Source organism: Colossoma macropomum, unplaced genomic scaffold (assembly GCF_904425465.1).
Source record: "Colossoma macropomum unplaced genomic scaffold, Colossoma_macropomum, whole genome shotgun sequence".
NCBI lineage: Eukaryota > Metazoa > Chordata > Actinopteri > Characiformes > Serrasalmidae > Colossoma > Colossoma macropomum.
Window position 1 is genome coordinate 16,498,719 of NW_023494797.1, and position 26,282 is coordinate 16,525,000.

The 26,282-nt window shown below is 40.3% G+C and overlaps 1 protein-coding gene across 2 annotated transcripts in view; it reads left to right on the forward strand.

Moving 5' to 3' along the window:
* acsf3 (acyl-CoA synthetase family member 3) overlaps window positions 1-26,282 on the forward strand; it is a 62,929-nt gene that overhangs the window by 22,562 nt on the left and 14,085 nt on the right. For both annotated transcript variants that reach the window (XM_036584422.1, XM_036584423.1), the window contains exons 6-7: window positions 4,953-5,050; window positions 6,038-6,164. In XM_036584422.1, coding sequence (XP_036440315.1) covers window positions 4,953-5,050; window positions 6,038-6,164 — 225 coding nt within the window. The remainder of the gene's footprint in view (window positions 1-4,952; window positions 5,051-6,037; window positions 6,165-26,282) is intronic.

The window sequence follows — 26,282 nt, forward strand, 5'->3', positions numbered from 1 at the left end:
GTTTGGCTTCTAGCCTTAACTAAAGAACCGTTGAAGATCCGTCTTTTTGAAGAGTGTAGCCTTCACACTCCCAGCCTGGTAGCATTGAGCAATAGAAGAAAATGGAGTTAACGAGTGGGAATAGGCTATGACTGAATTGGGGAAAATTGGGTAAAAATAAAATGGACAAAAACAGAAAAGAAGGAAGACTAAAAGAAAAGAAGGTAAACTTTTACTGAAAATGAAATGATTGATAATGTTGTGGTGATATCTTAACCCACTGTAGATGATATTTAACAGATAGTATGTTAATAAATTGAGTATCTATAGATAGTCTATCGGGGCTATCCAAATTAATCAAGACCAATATCGCAAATTTGGCTAATTATGGAATTATGAACCTCTTAAATTCTAAATGTCTGTGTTCAGGTTCCTCACTCTCATAACTCCTGAACCTGCAGTTTCATTAGTTTATACTAGTTACTGAATAATATGCTTTAAATGTCACTTTTACTTAAATTAATTTTTTCTCTGTGGTCCACTTATAATGTTTGTGTGAGGTTATGTCCCAAAAAACAGTTATATTTCTATCTATATGACCATTTTCCTGTCCCTCTTTATCACTTAACCCCTTACGTGGCCAGGGCTCATCACCAGGCTCAAAGTTTTTACACAGTTCTATACCTTAAAAACAGCTCAACCAGTTTGCATTGAAGTCCCTGTAGTTACTGAATAATAAGCTTTAGTGTGAAATAAGCCTTGGATTTTAAGGGGTTAAACAGGCTGCTTTTGTCACTGATTTATGTAAATGATCTCTGTTTTGATTGGCTGCTTTGTACTGTGCCTTATTCCAAAAGCAGTTCAATCTGAAACTCTGCTTATAATTTTAGCATGAGTGGGCAGTGAACTGCCATAGACTGAAGTAGGTGGATTTCTTTAATAGTTGATTTTTGTGACATCACAAATATACATGTCTCTATATATATGTATATTTATACATATGTATGTATGTTTTCGAAACGTGTTTACATTGTAAATCAAACACTTTCATTTAAAGAAAAAAAATGAGAAACAATTGTTTTTTTCTTGGTATGGGCCCTTTAAGATGAATGACTGAACAGTAATCCTGTAGTTTAAGGCCTTAATCCATTCATCTATAGATCCTAATCTGGTCTAATTTCTCTGTTGTCACTTCATTTCTTTATTTTATGTTCCCACCGTGTCACGGTCTGATCTCTCTCTCTCTCTCTCTCTCTCTCTCTCTCTCTCTCTCTCTCTCTCTCTCACTAATGCTCTCTCTCTCTTTGCCACTTGTGTATTCATCACTACTATCTTCATTCTCTCTCCTTCCTTCCTCTTGTTCTTCTTCTTTACGCTAAGGGGCATTAGGGGGGCAGCTTTTTACCCCTTGGGCACTGCTGACTGCAGTAGTGTGTGAGGGGCTTTGAATAAAACATGATTGTGTGTGTGTGTGTGTGTGTATATGTGGCGTGTGGGTTTTAATGAGGGTTCAGATGAGCTCAGAGAGGCTTGTTAATGTGCAGCAAGAATGCTGTTACGCTGCTTTTTTCCTTCTGGATGGGAACAGCCTACAGCCCATTATACTCCCTCCACCGCTTATATAATCTCTATAGAAAAGCACTGACCAGTAGAATAGGGCGCTCTGGAGCAGCCACACTTGAGCCTCAAGTCACCATGCTTGGTGCCAAGCATGGGCTAGAGGGGTATAAAGCCCCCCAGCACTGGTCTGTGGAACAGTGGAACTGTGTTTTCTGGAGTGATGGAGCTCCATCCAGTACCTTTAGGATGAGTTGGAGTGATCCAGAACTGACCATCCAACATCAGTACCTGACCTCACTAATGCTCAATCAAATCCTCACAGCAATGTTCCAGTATCTAGTGTTAAGCCTTCCCAGAAGATTAGAGGCTGATACTGCACAGCTCTTGTGCTGCCTTCATGCTGCCTTTTATGGCTGTCGCTGGTGCCTGGCATATTCTCTCATTAGCATATTTTAGTATATTGGATCGTGATAGGTCCAATTGCAGATCGCTTTTTTGAACGTCCAAAGGATAACGGCATCCAAGGACAAGCATTCCTGCTCAAATATGGTTTAACCCCTTTTGTGGTGTTGGGGTCTGTGGGACCTATTTTCAGTGTTTACCAACAGAAAAAATATATAATTATTTTAACCTCAGATTCTTGGTCTTTGCTCATTTTCTGTGAAGAACATATACAGTAACTCATTTTCAGTGCCTTCACACTGTACACCCCCTACACATCGGCCTGCTGTTAGTGTGTGTGTGTGTGTGTGTGTGTGTGTGTGTGTTTGTATATATATGTGTGTGTGTGTGTGTGTGTGTGTGTGTGAGGGTGGACAACATGGACAGGCTGCTGACTGGCTACAGCTGCTAAAGGAGAACCCTATACTGGACACTTGTGATATTTTAAACATCTAGTATTTTTACATAAATTGTTATGGCTGATTTAAAAAAAAAAACTAATAATGCGGTGGGTCCACCAGACCACTGAGTAACAAACACATCAACATCACACAAGGGTTAAAAAAAAATAAAAAAACATACTCAGCTGTAAATGCAGATATTAAACGCTCTAAATTAGCTAAACTGTGCTAAATCATTGGCCATATCACTTTTACTTGTGTTCTTTGTACAAGGTGTCCAAAAAAAAATTGGCATCACTTGAGATGTGAATATCTGAGTAACTACATGTCCAGGCAAACGAAATTAAATAGGCTTCATGTTGAACAACAAGATTTATTTGGCAAAATTTGATCAAGAAATTCAGAGGGATGTAGATTTTATACCCGATTTCACAGCTTCACAAATGTAATATCTTCCGTTACTGCTGGTCGTCCAGATCCCTTCGCGCTGCACAGACAGCCTTCCTCTTTGAATTTTTTGTGTCTTGTCCAAATCTGCTTTCCAGTTGGTGCGTTTTTATTGAAATTTCTTGAAAATGCACGCTGCACTCTCGTTTGACTGTGTTTGAGCATATTCTAACACTCAAAATGCCTTTTCATTTCCAGTGAACGCCGTTCTTCAACCTGAAAAAAAAAACATTAACAATTAAACTTGGTTAGTTTTTACACATTTTGTTAAAATTTGAGATCATTTGAGGGAGAATTGGCTGTTATTAGACTACGGAATGAGGTCAATTTTTTGGGACACCCTGTATTCGTTAGGTCTGGATCGTACAGAAAGGCGTACCCAGATGCCGCTGTTATTAACTTTACATGGTCGCACCATGAGTCACATTTGCACCTCGCTTTATCCCTCAATCCTTAGCACAATTTTCGCTACTCACTGTTGAAAATAAACATTTCGGACGGCGAATTTGCATGCAGTGGATATGTCCTGAGTTCAGTGCGTTGGTGTTGATTCTTTCCTCGTTCTTGCTCTGTAGAGTCGCTCCTCCCTCTGAAATCTTGTCATTTAAACGTTACACGCTTCAGAATGTGTCCCGCTCAGCAGAGGGCAGGAGCGAGGGGAAATTGCTTTAGCTCGGCTATAAAAGGATTTTGGAGTTTTTTGATGGAGGGGAGAGATGGAGTTTATCTTCTCATCATAGCTGAGAGGCTGCGGGTGAGGCAGCTTCAGCTGTAAACCCCGAAACAAGGGATCACTTGAGAGAAATACAATAGAGGGAGAGAAAAGCAGGAAAAACTCTGAATTTAAGAATAGATGGACTTATAGAAAGTTTTAGGAGATTTTGAGAGAGTTTGCCAAACCGGTCTTCAACCAAAACTTTCTTTCATAGCTTATTAAAGCATCTTAGTTTCGACTAGAGTTACTGGACTGAAACCTGTGATTGGTTTATAATAAGTTTGGAAACACTTTCTACATGTTATATATTTAATTGCTTGCTTGTACAGTGCATATCTGAATTCCTATAGGCATAAACACTAGTACAGGGGTCGGCAACCCAAATTTTAAGATGAGCTATTTTGTTCTTTCAGCAGAAATCAAACCACCTTGGGAGCCACAACATTTTATGTCCATTTTACCATCTTGGCTGTAAATATGTCTCAGTATGTGCTGATGTACTAGTATAGGCTAAAAAATATAATATTAACGAAAACACAGACTTACTTTACTCTGCTTTAAGCTTTAGCTCAGCTATAGCTTTTCTCACATCTCCAGCAGGAAACCTTTCATCAGAAGTGGAATGTTTCCTTGTGAAATGTCCCTCAACGTTTGACTTCTTACAAGGCTGAAGTCGCTTCTCATTCGCCAGCTTCTCGTTCGAATTTTCCTGTTCCACCCTAAATGGTGCCTGAGGTGCCAGAATGTAACTGCTGCACCATTTAAGTTGGAACAGGAAGATTCGAACGAGAAGCTGGCGAATGAGAAACTGACTTCAGCTTCGTGACTTTTTAGTGTTTGTCAGTTTCTCGTTGCAGATTAAAGGTATCAGGAAACCAGCTGGAGTGATTATAAATGCAAATAAGTCTATTCATCTCTAAATTATCGACATTCGTCTTAAATCTTTCTCTTTGCTCTTTCGTTAGCTACCAGCTATGGAAGATTGTCTGTGTTGCTATGGTGACCAACAGTCGGCACACCAACCTTCAGGGTTAAAGTGTGAATTAGCAGTTCTACATTAACTCCAGTATTTAAGACCATTTACTGTTAAAACTGTGTTGAATGATCAGCAGAGCTTTATTTTACTGTAAAGGAGGATTATTTTATTTTTACCTAAATATCTGATTCTGCTCTGGAGCCTCAACAGGACAGTAAAAGAGCTGCATGAATTTCCGGAGCCCCATGTTGCGGACCCCTGCTCTAGAGGATATTTCAAAATGTTTCACTCAATATTTCAAGTCTTTGATTTTTGTTTATGAATTGATTAACATTTATATGTTTATTATACATCATGTATACTGTTGGAACAGAATGTGTTTTATATTATAGAGAGTAGAGTACATTGCTGTGAGAAATGTGTGTGTGCTCAGGTGCAGTGGGCACTCCGCTCCCTGGAGTAGAAGTGCGTATTGTCATGACAAACACAACCAGCACTACTATCGCCGAGGGCAACAGCAAGGAGACTCAGGTAAATCATTAACTCCCCAGACTACCACTGCACTGACCTCACACTACACACTGTGTACACACAGTGTGTGTTTTGATAGACGTTTTCTTAGAGTATATATAATACTCATAGGACATTATTACGTTATTATTAGTGTTACATTATTGTTATATTATGTTACATTATTTTTAGGCATTTGGGACATACTGCATAAAGATATTTACATATATAGAATATAATGCATATGGGACATATATATATTCATAGATACTGTGTGTGTGTGTGTGTGTGTGTGTGTTTTTTTTGTGCGTGTATATAAGACATGGTCATCCTGAGAATACATCTAAAATAAATCTAATGACCACACCTGTCCTTTATATATATATATATATGCACCATTGCTATCAGGACACAGGATTCTCTATCCATTTACTTCCATTGAAAGTTAAGAACATTATTCCCTGTTCTATAAAGGTAGCTTTTTGGAGATAGGAGGGAGGGATGGATGGATGGATGGATAGATAGATAGTTATGTATTCGACATATGCAATAAATTATGATTTATTATTATTATTATTATTATTATTATAAATATATTTGCACATCACTGTTGAACAAAAAGCTTATATCTCCATTTGTGTTGTTTTTAACTTTTTTGCCTAATTTCAAACCTCTAGTTACCCTCGAGTTACAAAGTCTTAAAATTTCATCCTAAACGGACCAACAGAAAAGGTCCAAAATTACTTAATTACTTAAAATATCTTGTCAGATTATTTTCCATTACAACCTTTCAACTTTACTCCTGTAAGTTTCCAATTTGGAGTTACAAGGTTTTATTCTTACTGCAACAACATATTGTACATACATATTATTATAGGTACTTACATTTATAAAATACATATGGGGCACATTGTTGTTATATATAGTTAATTATATATATATATAGTATATGTTATATCTGTACACCTCCTAACAAGGTATAAACTCAGACGTGCGTGTATGTTCCAGGTGAAGCCTGGTTTGGAGGGCAGGGAGGGGGAGCTGATGGTTCGTGGCCCGTTTGTGTTTCAAAAGTACTGGAACAAACCTCAGGAGACCGAGGACAGCTTCACCAAGGACGGCTGGTTCAAAACAGGTACTGCTCTTCCTTCCTCTCTGTACTCTTCACAAACACTTCACTCAGTGTGACAGGCTGTTCATGATCACACACATCACACACACACGTGGAGCCTGTGTGCAGTGTGTGTGTGTGTGTGTGTGTGTGTGTGTGTATGGGATGTGGAAGCTCATCCAGTAGCTGCACAATGTATTGTTTGTTAATCAATATTGTGATACTAGTCTTTGCAATACTGGTTTCACAGGAGGTTGCAATATGCAAATGAGCCCTCTAACCAATCACAGTGTTTCTGCTGTGTGCTGTGAGCATCCTGACCAATCAGAGCTCCAGATGAGTTTCTTTGGGAGTTTTTGATGAATGGATAAACTCATGTAACCCAACAAAATAAATTATTTAGGTCAAATTAATGCTGTCCTCTGTTTAACCGTCACATTATTGATTCAGTATGTTTTAAAAGGTACATATTCTACATTTTTCTTGCATTTAATTTTTTTTCCCTTTAGAAACACTTAATTGTGTGGTTTATAAACCAACAACAGTCATAATTCATTGTCACATTATTATTCTCGAAGGCTGAATAGGAGAATATAAGTAAATGCATTCGTTTTTGTGACATCAGAAAAACAGTGAATTGAAAACTGGCTTTTTTTGCTGCTCAGTGTCCACATATGGACAAAGTCTTATTATTAATTTCTGTGGAAAATTCAGTTTTCCATGATATGGGCCCTTTAATGTTTTTAAGGCATATTATAGTCATGGTACGTAGCAATATAACCACAGTACTAGTTTTTTGTCCATATCATGCAGCTCTGTTACCCTGGTCGACCTCAAAACACTGTTACAGAAGGTCAGACAACCTTGCTCATTCTCTAGACTAGATAACAGCAGACGAGGGACGAGGGCTATAAAGATGAGAACAGAGGAAAATGCAAAAGAGGACAGAAGGAAGTAGAGAGAGAGGTAAGGACAAACAGAGAAAGAAATGCAGAGGAGAAAAATAAGACAAAAGCCTGGGAAAGGAGGAGAGAGGGAGAGAGTAGAGGGGGAGATGGAGTGGAGGGGGATAGAGGATGAGAGAGAGTAGAGGGGGTGGAAAGAGAGCGAGCAGAAGGGGATGTAGTGAGAGAAGAGTAGAGAGAGAATGGTGGAGGTGGAGAGAAAAGGGGGGAGAGAGTGGAGTGAGATAAATATATAAAGAGAGAGCAGAGAGGAGTACAGAGAAAGAGCAAGAGCAGAAGGGAATAGAAAACGAAAGAGAAGAGAGAAAGATAGGGATAGATAGAGCAGAGGGGGATACACAGAAAGACAGAGAGAAAGCAGAGGGGATAGAGAGAGTGAGAGAGAGAAAGAAGGAAAGGTGGACTTATATAGTTATATAGTTATAGCAGTGTAAACACATCTGTCTCTCCAAGACACATTTGACAAACAAAACCCCTCCCAGTACAAACAAAACCCCTCCCAGTACAACCAAAACCCCTCACAGTACAACCAAACTCCTTCCAGTACAACCAAAACTCATCCAAGTACACCTGAATTTCCTTCCAGTACAACCAAAACCCCTCCCAGCCCAACCGAAATCCCTCTCAGTACAACCAAACTCCTCCCAGTACAACCGAAACCCCTCTCAGTACAACCAAACTCCTCCCAGTACAACCGAAACTCCTCCCAGTACAAGCGAAACCCCTCTCAGTACAACCAAACTTTTCCCAGTACAACCGAAACTCCTCCCAGTACAAGCGAAACCCCTCCCAGTACAACCAAAACTCCTAACTATGCAGTACGTCACTGGGTGTGTGATCCATGTCTGCGAGGAAGATGATCATGGGGGACACTCATTGTTGGGGACCGGATGAAACGAAATGCCTAAGCAATATGAACAGAAACTACTGTGCAGAACAAACTGAAGACGACTTAATGAACAGTTGGTAACTAGTTGCCACGTAACGAGCGGATTTGCATATTCGGTTCGACACAGCCGTCGGATTTCAGTCCGACTAACCGGAGACGCACTTGACTACCAAGTATAATTGCATGTGGGGAAAATCTCATCAGGATACAATCCAGATACTAGACACACAGTGACCAGGAGTAAACAGGGGCTGAGAGAGAGCAGAGGGGAGAGAGAGAAGAAGAGAGAAAGAAGAGATGAATGTAGATAGAGAGAGCAGAGGGGGATACAGAGAGAGAAAAACGGGGTAGTAGTGAGAGAAAGAAACAGAAAGAGAAAGAGAACAGAGGACAATAGAGAGAGAGAGAGAATAGTGGGGATAGAGAGAAAAAGGAAAGTGTGGAGTGAGATAAATGTATAGAGAGAGAGCAGAGGGGAATACAGAGAATGAGGGAGAGAGAGAGAGAGAGAGAGAGAAGATGGGAATAGATAGAGAAAGCCGAGAGGAATACAGTGAGAGCAAGAAACAGGAAGAGAGAGCAGAGGGAATAGAGAGAAATGGAAAGAGTGAGAGAGGTAAAGAAGACAGAGAGAAAGAGAGAAACAAAGAGAGAACCGAGGAGAGTGGAGAGAAAGTAAAATGGGGAGAGAGAGAAAAAAGGAAAGAGTGGAGTGAGAAGTATACGGAGAAAGATCAGAGGGGAAGACAGAATGATAGAGAACAGAAAGAGAGAATATGGGAATAAAGAGAGAAAGCAGAGAGGAGTACAGAGAGAGTAAGAGAAAGAAGAGCAGAGGGAATAGAGAGAAATGGAAAGAGTGAGAGAGGTAAAGAAGACAGCGTGGTAAAGGAGAGAGAGAACAGAGGAGAATGAAAAAGTAAAATGGGGACAGAGAGAGAGCACAGGGGGGACAGAGGACGAGAGAAAGTGGGGATGAGATATGAGAGGAGAGAGAGAGCAGAGGGGAATTGAGAGAAAAAAAATGGGGCGAGAGAGATAGAGAGGGAGAGAAGCAGAGAGAGTGGTAGAGAAAGAGAGAAGGCAGAGGAGAGAGACAGAAGAGAGCAGAGGAAGAAGGGGACGAGAGAGGGAGTGAGTGGCAGGGATGGAGTGGAGGAGGCTGAGAGAGGGAGGAAGACGGGGGGGCAGAGAAGGGGGGGAGGGTGTAGCTGGTTGTAATTGGCTGAGGGCTGAAGGACGGGGTTGCAGTGCTATTCGCTGCTGTCACACTCCATTACACACAGCCACCCTGTAATGAGTCACAGTGCAATCAGCTCCCAGCAGACCAGCCCTGCAGCCACCAGCACTGCGGATGTGTGCTCTCCTGCCTTCATCCCTCTCCCATCTCCCAGTCAGAAGTTGGGTTCCTGCATGTTCGTGTTAAAGGGCAATTCCACAGATTTTTAAAAATTTCTGCATGAAAACAGTCATTCAGTGCGGTTTGATGTGAAATGCTGTATTCTAGAGAACCTCGATGAGACCGTTTATATTTTTGTACTGTTCAGCTTCTATTTTCATTGCAGTATTTAAAGATTTTTTATCAAATCTGTGAAAGTTTATTTATATTAAAGCGGAAAGCCACGAGTTGCTGTGCGATTTTATCACGGGGAAGGGTGTTATTAGGCACGATGCGAAGCAGAGTAAAACTCCCTTCCCTGTGATAAACTCACAGTAATGCACAGCCTCAAGTGACTTGTTGCTTTTATAAAATGGCAGTCAACATGAAATACAATCAAATACACAATTTTTTAGAAAATAATTTATTATAAAAATAATCGATATGAACAAGTATTCCGCCAAGAAATGTAGTGAACTTTAGAGTACAGTAAGCACATGACATGCTGCAACCAAGCAACCATGAACCGCTGAATGAAGAGAACGTTCAGTCGCTCATCACTGTATGTTGCAGTCATTTTTTGTTGTGTAACAAACAACATATGATAACACATCACTGTAAAAACCTACGCTTTATAAGTATTTTGGTCACCAAATTACCACCACAGGTCTTATATAGCACCAAACTTACGGCGCCCTCTTCTCACTCTGGGGCTGAGTCTCAAATGGCTCTCTGCTCCCTACATAGTGCACTACATAGGAGTTTAAATACCGGGTCCTGCAGCTCAACAGTGCAAAATCTAGCTAAGAAACAGTCATTTGGGACTCAGACACATCCAGACTCGATAAATGATGCACTATTTGGCTGTAGAGGCTACAATTTCTAAACTTTCATAGCTAGTACACTATTACTGTTACTGTACTAGTTATATAGTATAACTCCACCACCTCCTAAATGCCCCTTATTTTAACAGGAGGAGGTGCCGCCTTCCCCTTGCAATTCCTTTGGCTACAACATTACGATCTTTCCTGGTATTAATGCCACTTTAATGTCATAATTCTATGACTTTTTTCTCAAAATATTACGACTTTATTCACGAAATATCATGACTTTATGCTTGAAGTCTACTGTTTTTATTTTTATTAATAGTGGCCCTAAAACACCGTCATACTTTTGAAACCCCAAGTGACAAAAAGTTTGGGCAGCCCTGCATTAAACTCTCCAGACGTCTGGTTCCTATCACCACCACTGTGAACAGTTCTGACTCTGTATGTTTCACTAGAATGGAGCGTTTCACACCAAACCACTCTACATGACTTCCATTCAATTATGCAGATATTTTTAAAAATGGGTGGAGTTCCCCTTTAGAGACGTTTTTAGTTCTTTATTAGTGGAACTTCTCCCAGTGCTGAGTAATCTACAAATCCGGGTGTACCAGGTGTAGCGAGTGATAGAAGTTGTATGGGTGTAAATGGGGGGCAGTGAGAGAGAGAGTGAGTGTGTGAGAGAGTGAGAGAGAGAGAGAGAAAGAGAGAAGGAGAGAGAGAGATCAATATGCCCTCCTTCCTGCCCGGCTGTGTGTTTAATTGCGTAAGTGCGGCCGCTGGCTGTGACTGACGCCTCTATGGAGAATCTGTCACCCTCTCTGCAGCGCTCACTTTCACCCGTCTCCACACTCGTTTGTTATCATTGATTTTCTGTGTGTTCCTTAGTGTCATCCTCTCTCCTCTCTTTCTCCTTTTCACTGTCTCTTCTCTTTCTCTCTGCTCTTTTTCCCTTTCTCTCTCAGTCTGCTTTTTTCTCCCTCTTTCTCTTTCTCTGCATATTTCTTTTTTACTTTTTTCTCTTTTTTCTTTTCTCTTTCTATTCTCTCTTTCCTTCTATCTCTTTCTGCACTTTTTGCCTCTCTCTCTCTCTCTTTGCTTTTTACCTTTTTTACTCTTGCCTTTTTTCTCCTGCTCTTTCCTTTTCTCTCTCTCTCTGCTTTTTTTGCCTCTCTCTGCACATCTCTTTTCTTGCTTTTCTTCTCTTTCTCATGTTCTTTTTACTTTTTTCTTTTTTTGCACATTTTGCCTCCCTCAGTTTATTCTTGTCACTTTGTCTTTTCTCCCGTTCTTTCCTTCTCTCTCTCTCTGCTTTTTTCCCTGTCTCTCTGAATATCTCTTTTTTTTCTTCTATCTCTCATTTGTTCTCTCTCTTTCTCTTGGTCTTTGTTTCTCTTTCACTCACTTTCTTGTCTCTTCAGTCTCTCTTTCTCTCTCTCTCTCTCTCTCTCTCTCTCTGTCTCTCTCTCTCTCTCTCTCTCTCTCTCTCTCTCTCTCTCTCTCTCTCTCTCACTCTTCTAAACAGGTGATGGTTGTGTCTTCTGGACATCAGGTGGTCATTAGATTTATTTTAGATGTATTCTCAGGAAAACCACGTCTTACACACACACACACACACACACACACACACACACACACACACACACACACACACACTGCACTCTGCTTTCTCTTCTGCCCTTAATGATGGCGCTGCCGCTCAGTCGGAGGTTATTATGAATTCATGATGAATATTCGGGATCGTTAGCTGGAGCTCATCAGATCTCTGAGTTATTACTGCTTGTTTCTGTTGTGAGATCAGCTGCGTGTTCTGAACGGTTCTCCTCTCTGCTGCTGTACCGAATACAGATACAGCGTTCTTCTTAAAAAGGGAAAAAAAACAAGTAGAGAAAGAAAGAAAGACAGAGTGTGTGGTTAAAGGAAGAGGAAAGAGGAATATGTAGAAAGAGATAACAGAATGTGAGTAAAGAAGTGAGTAAAGGGAAAGAGGAAAAGAAAGAAAGACAGACTGAAAAAAGACGGAAAGAGACTGTTAGTAGACAAAGAAAGGAACAGAGAAGGAAAGAGGGAAAGTATGGATACAGAAAGAAAGAAAGAATACAAGAGGGCAAGAGAGTGTCGGTAGAGGAAGAAAGAAATAAAAATAGATGAAAGAGTGTAGGTATAGAAAGAGATGATAAATGAAAGAGAGGGAAAGACGAGTGTGGGTAGAGAAAGAAAGAGCAGAATGAAAGACGGAAAGAGTGTGGGTAGGGTAAGAGAAAGAAAGGGAAAGTGTGGGTAGAAACGAAAGAAAGGTAAAAAGAATGTGGATAGAGTAAGAAAGGAAGAAAGAAAAGAGAGACAAAGAGAGAGAGTGTGGTTAGAAAAAGAAAGTATAAAGAAAGGCAAAGAGTGTGGGTAGAAAAAGAAAGGAAGAAAGAAGGAAAGAGAGAGTGGGTAGAAAAAGAAAGGAAGAAAGAAAGAGAGGTAAAGAGAGAGTGTGGGTAGAGGAAGAAAGAAAGAGAGGTAAAAAGAGAGTGTGGTTAGAGGAAGAAAGAAAGAGAGGTAAAGAGAGAGTGTGGGTAGAGGAAGAAAGAAAGAGAGGTAAAGAGAGAGTGTGGGTAGAGGAAGAAAAAAAGAATGAAAGAGGTGAAAGAGAAAGTGGGTAGAAAAAGAAGAAAGAAGGAAAGAGAGTGTGGGTAGAGGAAGAAAGAAAGAAAGAGACAGAGAGTGGGTAGAGTAAGAAAGGAAGAATGAAAAAGGGAGAAAGTGGGTAGAGTAAGAAAGAGGGAAAGAGAGAGAGAGAGAGTGTATGTGGAGAAAGAGAGGAACAAAGAGAAAAAAGAGTGGGAGAGGATGAAAGAGAGCAGGTGTAAGTAGAGAAATGGAGGAATAAAGAGGAGGAGATAGGATGAAAGAGAGGTGTCTGGTGTTCAGCTGGGCTCGTCCGCTCCAGCAGGACGGCTCCGTGCTTTTCCCGGAATGGATCGCGCGCCGGGAAACAATAAATAAATAAAAATAAATAAATAAATAAATAAATAAATATCGAGGCACCGCGGAGGAAAAGCATTAGCAATTTTCCAAATGCTGCTCACACGGACTTATGAATAATGGAGACACGCTAAAAGTTGGCCGTGCTCGGCCGAGCACTGCTGTGGGACTGAGCGCTAGAGCGAGGGGCCGTAAATAACGGGGCTGCGCCGGACGGAGGGGGGTGTACGGTGGGGTATGAGGAGAGAATGTTAACTAGCTGCCCCCTCTTGGCGGAGGTCAGCCCGAGCTGATGGTCAGATTGGCTGGGAGATGGAGACTGATGGGCTCGGACTGTTGATGATGACTGGACTGTGTCCTTTTCTTCCCCCCCCACACCCCCCCCCTCTTCCACTCTGCTGGGTATACGCTGCACATATGTGTTTAAACCCAACACTCTTACAAAAGGTGGTTCTTCAAGGGTTCTTTTCTTTCAGTCTTCCTTTATTTTTCTTTTTTTTTTACCCAATTTTCCCCAATTCCTCAGTAGCATAGGTCTTCCACCTGGGCTACTAGGCTGGGAGTGTGAATGTTACACTCTTTAAAAAAGATGGTTCCTCAAAGGTTCTTTAGTAAAGAAAAGTAGTTCTTTTGAAAATGGTTCTAGATAGCACCAAAAAAGAATGTGTTGTATATGGTTCCATATAGAACCTTTTTTGAAAAGTGTTCTATATAGCACCGAAAAGTGTTCTTCTATTATTACAAGCTTGACATTGTCACAATTGAAGAACCCTTTTTGGTACTATATAGACCATTTCCAAAAAGGCTCTATATAGAACCATATACGACATAACCTCTATCAGTCTGAAGAACCTTTTCACCACGCAAAGAACTATTTTGGCATGCAAATGGTTCTTTCAGTGTTCATGGTTCTATAAAGAACCTTTGTCTTTACTAAAGAACCCTTGAAGAACCATCTTTTGCAAGAGTGAAAGCATTAATTGAGATAGTAATAAGTTAAATATAAACAATATCTCCCAAACTCTAACCTCTAAATTTTAACTTGTGAAAATAATACTTATTTTTCATATTTTAAAAGACTTTTTTGATTCCTTTTAAGGGAAGTTTTTAAAATAAAAACTTAATTTAAAAAATGTTGTCCCACATTTTCATGTCACTACCAAATCACAGTTGTTGTCTGTGGGCGGAGTCTTATTTTAGCCACACACCTGCATTTTAGAGCAGGGGGTAAGGCTGCATCCCTGTCCCTCATAGTTAGATCCCATTGTTTTGAAGTAAATTTGTCTCAAAGTCCAATAATCACTTTGGAACATTAAGAATTGTCACTACCGAAACACATTTTTTGCAGTTAAGTAACTTTTTGGTATTTTAATGAAAAATGTTATAATTTTATGTGTGTAAAACTGTTCAAAGCTGTGTTTGCTGGTCATGTACTGGCTAGTGTTTTTGGGTTCTGCTCAAAAGGAGCTAAAATTGTCACCACCGAAACATTTGGTGAAGTTTCAGAGGCGTTGTTACTGTTTTGGTAGTGACAGAACGCGATGCTCAGTCGTTTATTTTAATAAAACTAAAGTCATTTATAGTCGATTATGCAGATTCATCACTAACATACACATCTTAGTGCACATGTACACCGTTCACACTGCTGTATCAATAGACTGATTTTACTGTATTTTGTTTGGGATCCATTTCCACTGTAAGAATGTTCTAGAACTCTGAATGTGGTTCTAGAATGTAACACACAATAACAGAACTGGCCAGATGGGATTGTGACATCACAAAGAGAAACTGATTAACGTGACATTCTAAACAAACAATAAAGAAACCTCACAGTGGCTGTGTTTACATGCCAATCCGATTGATGCATTCTGATTATAGATGAAGACTGAGGTGTTTATGCTCACTCCACTCGACGATCTGATGCAAATTTTCCATTTACATGCATGCTACAAGTAATCCGATCCAGAGAATCGCTTAGTGTAGATGTTACCATGACAACCAGCATCACGTGAGTCCAGTCAGAGTGAGATGAGCAGCAGTGAGCAGTGCTTGTGTTTTTAATCACTTTAAAATGATGTCAGACTCAGGAAAACGTCCTTCACATGTCCTTATTAAAGAAGGCCGAGAGGAAGACGTCGTGTTCTGAGACACACAAGCTGGACGTCCGTCCCACCGCCGTCTTTTAAAGATCAGAGCATGAACTTCGTCTCCTCTGCAGACCAGTTTCTGCTCCGCCATGTTGAATGGTATAAATTTTCACTATGACGCGACGAACATGATCAGAACGGACCTTAACTTTCCGATAGGGAATGTAATCAGATACAGGCGTTTACACGGATATTATTCTTCTGTTTAACTGATTATTTACAGGATTACCCACCTCGATCAATCGGATAGAAACTATATTCCGAATGGACTCAATCAGACTAGTCTATTCTATAATGAGATGTATATATGGGCGTATTCTATTACGATTGAGCTATTAGTCGGATTATTAATGGTTTATTAGGCTGCATGTAAATGTGGCTAATGATTCAGTTCAGTTGTAATACTTGCACAAATAAATCATTGCCTTATAAAATTTCAAAATTCACCATGATTTAATTAGATTTTATGATGTTATTATTTATTCTTCACAACTCAGAATTATTTTTAAAAACATACTGAATATACAAATAGACTTGCATTTGAAAGTGCTTGTTTTTTGGACTTCTACATTTGGAAATAGTCTGAGAATTTTATTTTGGCTGAGACGTGAGTGCATATTTTATTGAATATTAATCGATTGAAACATTCAACTTATAAGCAGCACCTTCAGATCAATGGATCACATTCATCAGTGCATTTTTAATCCACTAAATAATAATAATAGGAGTAGAGGAGCCTCCAGCAGGCTGAAGTAGCCACTTCAGGATGGACTACAGTGTTTTTTTTATTGACTTAAATCAAACTGGCACTTCCTTCAGGAGCTCTCAAACACTGCAGCCCCTCTCCTCACCCTGCTGTCAGTGGTCCAGTGAGTGTGATGAGGGAAGGCGAGAGGCGGAGAGCAGGAGAATTGTTTTCTCTCCACTCTTTATCTTCTGCCCCTTTTGAGGAGAGAGCACTTCATGGTGGCTGGAGTGATTTTTTTTTAAGGGGGGGCTTGTCGTGGTTGGCACTGAATGGAGTGTCTGAAAGAGAGAGGGAGTGAGGGATGGTCCTCCTCTCGCTCTTCTAACACACAGGCCACCAGAGCATGGTCTGTTTGGAGGGCTTTAGAACGCTGCTGCATTGTTGTGTGCAGCTATTTGTGTGCATTTGACTTGACTGTCTTTTGTGTAGTGAAAGAATGTCTTTCTTTAGCACAGTTATCAACCTCACACAGCACGGAAATGTTTAAATAGGTTGTAAAATAGGTCAGATAGCCCGGATTATTTCTCTATACTAGAATTTCAGCCTGGAGTCTAAAAGAAAGTAAAAGAAGGGGAATTTTAACGTATCTGTAGTTTGGCATCTGAGTTTTCAGCATTTTTTTTCTTCAGCTGAACTGCATCAACCTTAAAGCAGTCACATCAACCAGAGCTTGCCGTATGTCTACTACAGTCGTATGCAGCAGCATGTTTTGTTGATTTTCTAATAGAAAATAAGTGAACACATCCACTACAGATAATATATATATATATGTATATATTTACATATATATATATAGTACGAGTGGATCAGACACAGCAGTGCTGCTGGAGTTTTTAAACAATGTGTCCACTCACTGTCGCTGTTGGCTGGATATTTTTGGTTGGTGGACTATTCTCAGTCCAGCAGCGACACTGAGGTGTTTAAAAACTCCAGCAGCACTGCTGTGTCTAATTCACTTAGACCAGCGCAACACACACTAACACACCACCACCACGTCAGTGCTACTGCAGTGCTGAGAATGATCCACCACCCAAATAGTACCTGCTCTGTGAGGGTCCACGGGGGTCCTGACCACTGAAGAACAGGGTAAAAGGGGGCTAACAAAGTATGCAGAGAAACAGATGGACTACAGTCTGTAACTGTAGAACTGTAGAACTGTAGAAGTGCACCTGTATAGTAAGTGGAGCTGATAAAATATATATATATATATATATATATATATATATATATATATATATATATATATAGAGAGAGAGAGAGAGAGAGAGAGATCTGTCCTGATTGGCTGCCCTGAATTGGGTTTTATTTATTCAAAAAGCAGTCTGGGCAGAAACACACTTTATAACTTCAGCACGAATGGGCGGAGCTAAACTGCTGTAGGCTAAACATATAAATGTGCCATTTTTTTGTGACATCACAAACCCAATGAAAGTTTGGCAGTCTGTTTTTAAAGCTCATTTTCCATATATGAACTGTGTGGACTTGAGAGTGAACTGTACATTTAGTCACCTGAGCGATGTTTACATTTCAGGAGATATGGGCCCTTTAATGTTACTTTCCCCCCAAAGAAGAGAAGAGTTTGTTTGTGTTTTTCCTGGCCATGCCTTTAAAAATACAGACACATGCACACATTCTCGTGGGGGGACGGGCAGTGCCAGAGGCCGACCGTGGCTTGTGCTAACAGCGGTGGTCATTCTGGGTCAGGGAGGGAATGGGGCAGTGTGCGACACCAGGGCCGCAGCGTTGGCGCTGCTTCAGAACCGCTGCCAGGGCTTGCAGCCCACACATACACAGAGACACCGAGGGGCTGCCCGCTCCCACTGCTTGACCTAGTCTACTTTGAGTTTGCTTTTGTTCTGTGCTCCCACTGTCTGGCTTCTGTTTTTTGTTTTTTTTATGCATTTTTGGATTTTTTTTGTTTATTTGTTTAGTTTGCTCCTCCGTTAGTCTTATCCAGTTCCCACTGGCTTTGTATGCTTTGCTGTTGGCAGAATGAGAATGGAAAGAAGATTCACAAGTGCCTTTCCAAAGCTTATGGCTCTGGAACACTGCTTGATATTGCGAGGTTTCACAGTCTTTCTGAATTTAATGTTCAGTTTACTAAGAAAGCAGCTTTTCACGCAAACTGCACGTAACCCAGGCCACTAACCGCCCTCTAGTGAGGTGCAAGGTTTAAAAGGTGAAGTGAAATAATGGAGCTGTTGACAAACTCGAGACAAAACAGAAAATAAAAGTTCAGTGATGACATAGCGAAAGGACCCATGCTTTAATATTTTCTTGTTTTATTTTTCTTTCCCTGAGGTCAACTTATGACATTTATGTGGTTTTATGTACCAAAAACATTTTTACATGACCATTTTATAACCTCTCTTTATCCGTTAGAAATAAACAGGCTATTGTGTTACTGTACCGTTAATACTGATATATGTAAATGACCTCTGTTCTGGTTGGCTGCCCTGTATTGTGCTTCATTCAGAAGGCAGTCTGGGTTAAAACACTCCTTGTAACTTCAGAATAAATGGGCAGGGCTAAACTGCTGTAAGCTGAACAGACAGATATATGTAAATGTGTTTTTTCAAAATGGGCTGTTTTCACACTTTATTTTCCATTGATGGAGTGTCTGAAACTTTACCAGTGTTTACATATTACATAATACTCTCTTTTATTATACATTTTTAAATAATTTATTATAAATCATTTTTAATGATTTGGGCCCTTTAATAAATGAAGTTCTTTTCCACCAAAACATTCTACAGGTGTTTTAAACTATGGCTACTTTTTTGCTTCGACTCGACTACACATGCATATTGCAGCCACGGCACAGCATATTTTATGCCGCTTCTTCTCACATTCTAGGACTTTAAACAGTGAGTGCGTTTACATGCGCAAAATAATCCGATCATAATCAGATTTCTGCAGTTGATTTTTCTTTGATTTCTTAAATTGGAGTAAGGTCTAGAAATCCAATTAAGAAGACCAATAAAGAGTAAGAGTAAACTCTTACTCTGATTTCTTTCGCATTTCTCAGTCTGCGCATGTGCGAAAACAGATGGCCGTAATAAGCAGGCAGTGTTGTCGCGAGACGCAGCAAAACACTTTTAGAGCGATGCTGAAACCAAATACATGCTTGACGAAATGATAGATTTAAATATTCTTCATCTTCTAGAGGATGTATCTTCATATTTACAGGTAAAGCGGCGCAGTGTGTTTAAAAGCAGCGGTATGAAGTTTGAGTTTTTACGTTTTTCACGTCGTCTTCTGTGAGTTCATTGGCTGGTTGTAAAGCAGAAATCTGATTACTGTCTGACTACTGAGTTCCACATTATCTGATTTCTCAAGAGCATGTAAACGCATAGATTGGATTACTGACAAAATCAGATTTTTTCCAGTTATCAGATTATTAAGTGCATCTGAAGGCACTCATTGTTAGAGGAAGCCTTCTTGGTTTTAAAGGCAGAGGAAAATCAGTGCAAAACCACGAGTCGCTCAAACTTGAGTAAATCGAATATGTAATCAGCCACACGTGTAATATCTCCGCCTTCTTTTCACACAATCCTCCCACGTTTTGCGTAGTCCTTTCTCAAATGCTTGAGTAGAAGATGCACATTTTGTGTTTTACCATGAATACGGCCCATAAACTGGCTTGTGGAGCAGTTTCATACGTAACGCGTCTGATTTGTACCCGAAACTGCCGCAAAAGGCTTAGTACATCAAGCGCTCAGGGTTTTGTGGTGGTTCTCTGACCTCTGAACATTTGCTTTTCTCTGTAACCATGATTGCTACACTGCTGAGCTTTGGGGAAGCACATCCCAGGACTGTCCTTGGGTGACCTAGCAGATGCCCCAATTGGCATGAGGCATGAATCTGATCATTGCCAAGGAAGATTTTCAGCATTTCAGCACTGCTAGCTGAACTCCCACCTTCTCCCACCCTGAGAGCTCACGTCCATCCTGTAAACTAGTAAACTTGCGTTAAAATGCACTACGTACTGATTAAATCAGGTACACCTACCTTGTAGCTACACTTGTTGGCCTTTTTATCAGACACTATATAATCATGAGTGAAATGCATGAGTGATAAATGTTGCTGGAGTCTTGCTGAATAATCAGTCCCTTCTTTACTGGATCACTTTGCAGATATACAATAACTGACTGGCTTGAAATTGACATAGAGAAAGAGGTTTGTTCGAGATAAATACACTAAACAGTGTCAAAAGTTTTATGAAATGAATGCGAATGAGTGTGAAGGTAACTTGACCTTGCAACACATTGTGTGGTGTAGCTCTGCTTTGTACTACACTGCAAAAAACAGTATCTTGTCAAGTGAGATTATCTTAAATCTAGTCGATATATCTAATGTTTCTTATTTTGAGATGGTTGTGCTCGTATTATAAGATGATGCAGCTTATTTACCTGTTTTAAGCAATTTTATCAAAAAAGATTATCTCACTATATTGCCAGATAATTTTGCTGGTTTCAGGCTCATTTCTTAGCTCAAGCAAAACCACTTGCCAATATAGTGAAATCATTTTACTCAATAAATTTACTTAGAACGAGTGAAAATGTTTGGAAAAAAGTGAAATAATCTTAAAATAAGCTTACAACAATCTGAACAGAAGAGATATTAATTTGTTGACTAGATTTAAGATAATTTTGCTTGAGAAAATACTATTTTTTGCAGCGTATCCAGTGTTGCATCCAGTGTGCAGTGGCCTTCAGAGTAGTCCACTAACAAAATTATGCAGCCAAGAGTAGCTGCATGGTCAGAAAGTCATGATCAGAAATGTGTGTGTGTGTGTGTGTGTGTGTGTGTGTGTGTATATATATATATATATATATATATATATACACATATCAGAAACATATATATCGCTGTTGTCGGAAGAAAACCTTGTATCTCCATTTTTGTTTTTCGGTTTTTGACATAATTTGAAAATGCCTGTTGGTCTTTACATTGTGTGTAAATTTCATGAAGAATGGACCAAAAGAAATGACCCAAAATGACTTGGGGGGGAAAAAAGTCTGGTTCCGTTGACTTACATTAAAAATAAAGTGTGTTTTTTCCTTCTCCTGTAAAGTTATCATTTTGGAGATATGATGTTTTCTTCTGACAACAGTGATATATAAAAGCTAGTGTGTGTGTGTGTGTATATATATATATATATATATATATATATATACATATATATATATATATACCACACACACACACTATATGTCATATTTTGTGACATCACAAAAACAGTAACATTCTGTTTTTGTAGCTAATTTTTTTCATATATGGACTGCGTGGACTTCAGAGTGAACGGTATATTTAGTAACCTAGGAAATGTTTACATTTTTAAAAAAATAAATCAAGGAAAAAAAATGAGGTATGGGCCCTTTAATGTTACATTCAGTGAAGATAAATACACAAGTTTTATTTAATTGAATGTATTTGAATAGAGTGTTTAGTTAGTTTGAGCTTGCAGCACAGTTTGGTGTAGATTATTGTTTCTTGTTTATGTATCCTGCTGAAATATGACCATCAGCTTTGCTACAGAAAGCTCGGTTCAGTCCAGTGAAATATTTCACAAATTGTTCTGGACTAGACAATGGCTAGCACAAGTTGTGCATATGCAGTCTCTGCCTTGACACCAGCAAGGGCATGCTATAAGGCAAGGGTTTCCTATATAGTGGCCAGCGAGTGTCCAGCAAAAGCAACACACTACATGTCAGTGTCTACCACCTAAGAAATATCTAGTCAGTGTTCTGGTCCTGTGGTGGTCCCTTTCTGCTGATAAATGGGGTAGAGGGGGGCTGAAAAACTGTGCCTCAACAGATGGACTACAGTGCACTTTTATTGTAGGTGTTTCCAATAAAATGGCCAATGAGTGTATGCTCAAGGTAAGTATAGCTAATAAACAGGCAATTCAGTGTAAAATGAATTATTCCTGTAATTTATTACAGAAGCAGCTCCTTAGCTACATGATCTACAGGAGACTGAGCAGACAACTCACTCCTGCTGTCACAGATACGACACGCAGATACCGAAGGCTGGCCTAGATCCAGTAAAGACGGGATTGATTATTCAGCAAGGATGCAACGATATTTATCACTCAGGCGCTTCACTCAGAGTCAGTCTCCCCGCAGTGGATGCCAGCAGAACTGCTGGAGGTTATCAATCGTGAAGTTTTCTCAGCTAGCAGGGCTCCGCCGAAACACAGGCGGCACAATCAGCGCCATTAACATAAAGCAATTCTCTCCTTTTAATTGCATTGTATTAAACAAATTAGATCACTCAGCCAAGTGCGAAGCTCTTTCATGTAGCATATTAATTACTAAAGAAAAAGAAATGGTGACAAAAAAAGAGCAAAAGTTAAGGAAGATAAATACCATCACAGCTCTGATTTTACTCAGCGCTTGTCTCTTATTCATCCTCATTAGCTCCTCTGGTGAGCGGCCTGTGTTTGAATGCTGGCATTAATATTCATGTGTGTGTACGTGTTTCGTGCAGTTTGCTGGCTCCTCTGAGGGATCAGTCACGCTATCTCCATTCATCTAGACATGATGAGCTCTTCTAAAGCTGTCTGTATGTTTAATGTGTGCATTGTTATTATTATTATTTATGTTGTTGAAACCTTTGATTTTTTTCTAGTTGCGTAGAATATCGCTGCTGTCGGAAGGAAACCTTGTGTCTCCATTTTTGTCGTTTTTAGTGTTTGATGTAATTTGAAAATGCCTGTTGCCCTTTACATTATATGTACATTACATGATGAATGGACTAAAAGAAACGACCCAAAATGACTTTGGGGAAAAAAGTCTGGTTCCATTGATTTACATTAAAAGTGAAGTAGGTTTTTTCCTCACGTAAAGTTACCATTTTGGAGATATGAGATTTTCTTACGACGACAGCGATATAATGTAGAGTTCCTCTCTGTGAACATGTGCTCCTCATAATGGGCAGTAAACTGGCATCCACTCAGGAGGAGGGAGATGTTCTAAATGAGATCTCCTCTCGATCTCAGGTTCTTCTCCTAAACACAGTTAAGTCCGGTTTGAGATCAGAGTGAGACTTTAGCCTTTTTCTCCTGTTTCTGAAATTCGGCTCCTGAGAAATAAAACTCAGATTTTCTCACTCTGATCAAAATATTGTCACACGTGACTTAACTCTTTAGTGTCTCACTCGGCTCAGCTGTCTCAACTAGATTGTTAGGATCTTTTGGTGTAGGTAGCTAACATCTTAGCTATTCCTAGCCAACATCTTAGCTATTCCTAGCTAACATCTTAGCCATTCCTAGCTAACATCTTAGCTGTAGCAAGCTAGCTAAATCAAGATAATTATGTTTTTTCGGTACAGCTAGCTAACATTTTAGCTACAGCTGGCTAGCATATTAGTAATAGCCAGCTAGCTAGCAAGTTTGTTCTGATTTTTGGTTTAGCTAGCTAGCTGACTATCTAGCTAACATCTAAGCTATAGCAAGATTGTTATGATCTTTTGGTATAGCTTGCTAACACATTAGCTTTAGCAAGCTAGCTATAGCAGGATTATGACCTTTTGTTACAGCTGTCTAGCTAACATCTTAGCTATAGCAAGATTGTTATGATCTTTTGGTATAGCTAGCTAATAGGGGTGCGGGAAAAAGTCGATTCTTAGATGCATCGCGATGCGGACGTGGACGATTCTGAATCGATTCAAAATGTCAAAAATCGTTTTTCTAAATATTTAATTTATAACGTAATGTTGACGGAACGCAAAAGGCGGAACCTGAAAGTGGGTAAGTGCAGCGCCCGGACAGTCTGTGACGGCACATAACAAAAACACTACTGGATGAGCGAGAAATCCGACCGGCTCCCTCTGCATTAAAGCCAGGTTAGATCAGGAGTCTCAACCCAAATGTTAAGAAAACGACATTCAACAAAAATCAAACCAGCTTGGGAGCCACAACATTTATGTCCAGTATGTCTCAGTATGTGCTGATGTCCTAGTTTAGGCTAAAAAATATAAATGAAAACGCAGATTTACTTCGCTCTTTTTTAAGCTTCAGCTCACCTATAGCTGCTTTTCTTCCATCTCGGCCAGAAAACTTTTCCTTAAAAGTTGAATAGTTTCTTGTAAAATGTCTCTCAGCTTTCGGCCCTTTTAACGAGGCTGAAGTCGTTTCTCATTCGCCAGCTTCTTGCTGAACTTTCCCGTTCCACCTTAAATTCTGGCTGGGGCACCAAACGTAAATGCGGCACCATTTAAGGTGGAACAGGAAAATTAGAAAGAGAAGCGACTTCATCTTCGCAACTTTTTAGTGTTTGACAGTCTCCCGTTGCAGATTTAATATACCAGGAAACCAACTGCACTGCTTATAAATGCCATTCGTCTCCAAATGTTCGTCTGTCTTTCTCTTTTCCTTTTTTGCTCGCTACCAGCTCGGCGAAACCTCGTTGCTACGTGACCTGCAGTCTTTCGCGCTCCCCCCTCTCTATCACGAGTCCAAAACCGCAGCTATGAAATCACTAAAGAATATATAATGTGCTGCGTGGTCATCCATCACCACTGGATCTTATTTCACCGTAACAGCGCATTTTATTACATGAGGTGCCTATAGATTCGCACCCCTACTAGCTAACAGCCCAGCTATAGCAAGCTGGCTATAGCAAAATTATGATCTTTTGGTCCAACATTGATTCATCGTTAGCTAACATGTAAGCTAGCCGGTTAATGACCTCATGGATAACAGTTAGCTGTTTAAGGCCTCAAATCTAGTAAGTTTGTTAATCTACCCTAGACACGACTGGCACGGCCACGGTTTGCTTATATATAGTAGTGTGCAAAAGTTTGGGCGCTCCAGTAAATTCCACGTTGTGTTGATTTTCTAAGTGAAGATAAGTTAACACATCCTCAACACCATAAAGGACCAGAGCACGCCTCTTGGGGCAGTCGTGGGCTGAAGGTTAGGGAACCAGCCTTGTGACCAGAAGGTCCCCGGTTCACCCTGAGTTGACAGGACATGACTGAAGTGCCCTTGAGCAAGACAACTAACCCCCACCTGCTCCCCAGGCAAGTGTGCTCAATGCCCCCAGTGTGTGTGCCTTCACTAGTGTGTATGTGGGTGTTTCACTGCACGGATGGATTAAATGCGGAGGTGAGTTTCCCCGTTGTGGGAATTAATAAAGGGTAATTTATCCAAATGCTGGTTTCCACTGGTTTAATCAGTCTTTAGCAACTGATCCTGTGTCTTTTGGCTTTGTTGGAAGCCACACCGGCATTTCGCAGATAAGACTGGACACCTCTGCTCTACAGATTGCTCTTGTTCTGCACTACTACTGTTTATTTACTGAATTTAACATGTACTAATTCACACATTAAATGTGGCCTGTGCACAAGTTAGGGCACATTTTATGCTTTGTTTTATTTTTTTCCAATATGTTAAACTCAGCAAATAAGTAGAAATTGTGCATCAAAATTTGCAGAAAAATACCAACTTATTTTCACTTAGAGAATCAACAGAACGTCATTTGACCGAGGGTGTTCAAACTTTTCCATCTGACCGTCTGCCCTCACAGAAAGTGCAGTCATTCAGGCAGACAGACACACAGACGTACTCTGGTGGGATTGTAACACCTAGAAGAACAGCGTAGCGGCTTGTCAGAGCGGTGTGTGTGTGCTCAGTGATGTGTAAGGTTGCTGGACGTGGAGCCTCTGTCACGCTGCCCTTTCCAGAGCTGTCAGCTCACTCACTGCCTCGCCCTCCAGAGCGAGTGTCTCTGTTTACTTACTGAGCTTCCAGCAAAATGGCCTATTTATACCGGTGTACGCGTTGGCGCTTCCCCCAGCACCCAGATCAGCGTGTGTGAAGCGGAAAACTCACGTTGCGTTACATTATCGTAACTCTGCCGATGCAGAGTTTGTAGCTAAGGGCGAGACCCAAATCCAGAATAAAAGACAAAGCAGAACGGTGAAACGCAATAACTCCCTCCATTGCGTTAGCACTGTTCTTTTACAATGATCTGTCTTCTTAACAGTAGCTGTGAGGGCTACTGAATAAGTCATAAGATGACTCTGAAGATACTTTTACACTTACGTAAAGTTGAAAAGGTTGACATTGCTCTGAATCTCATCTTCCTGTTGCATGTCTTCGGGAACTTTCTCCTCATTGCATCATGTGTTCGTTCTGTTTTAGCATCTGACATGCCATCGGTTCTTTTAAAGCCTCCGACAGGCTTGAGGAAGGGGGGCGTGCAATAA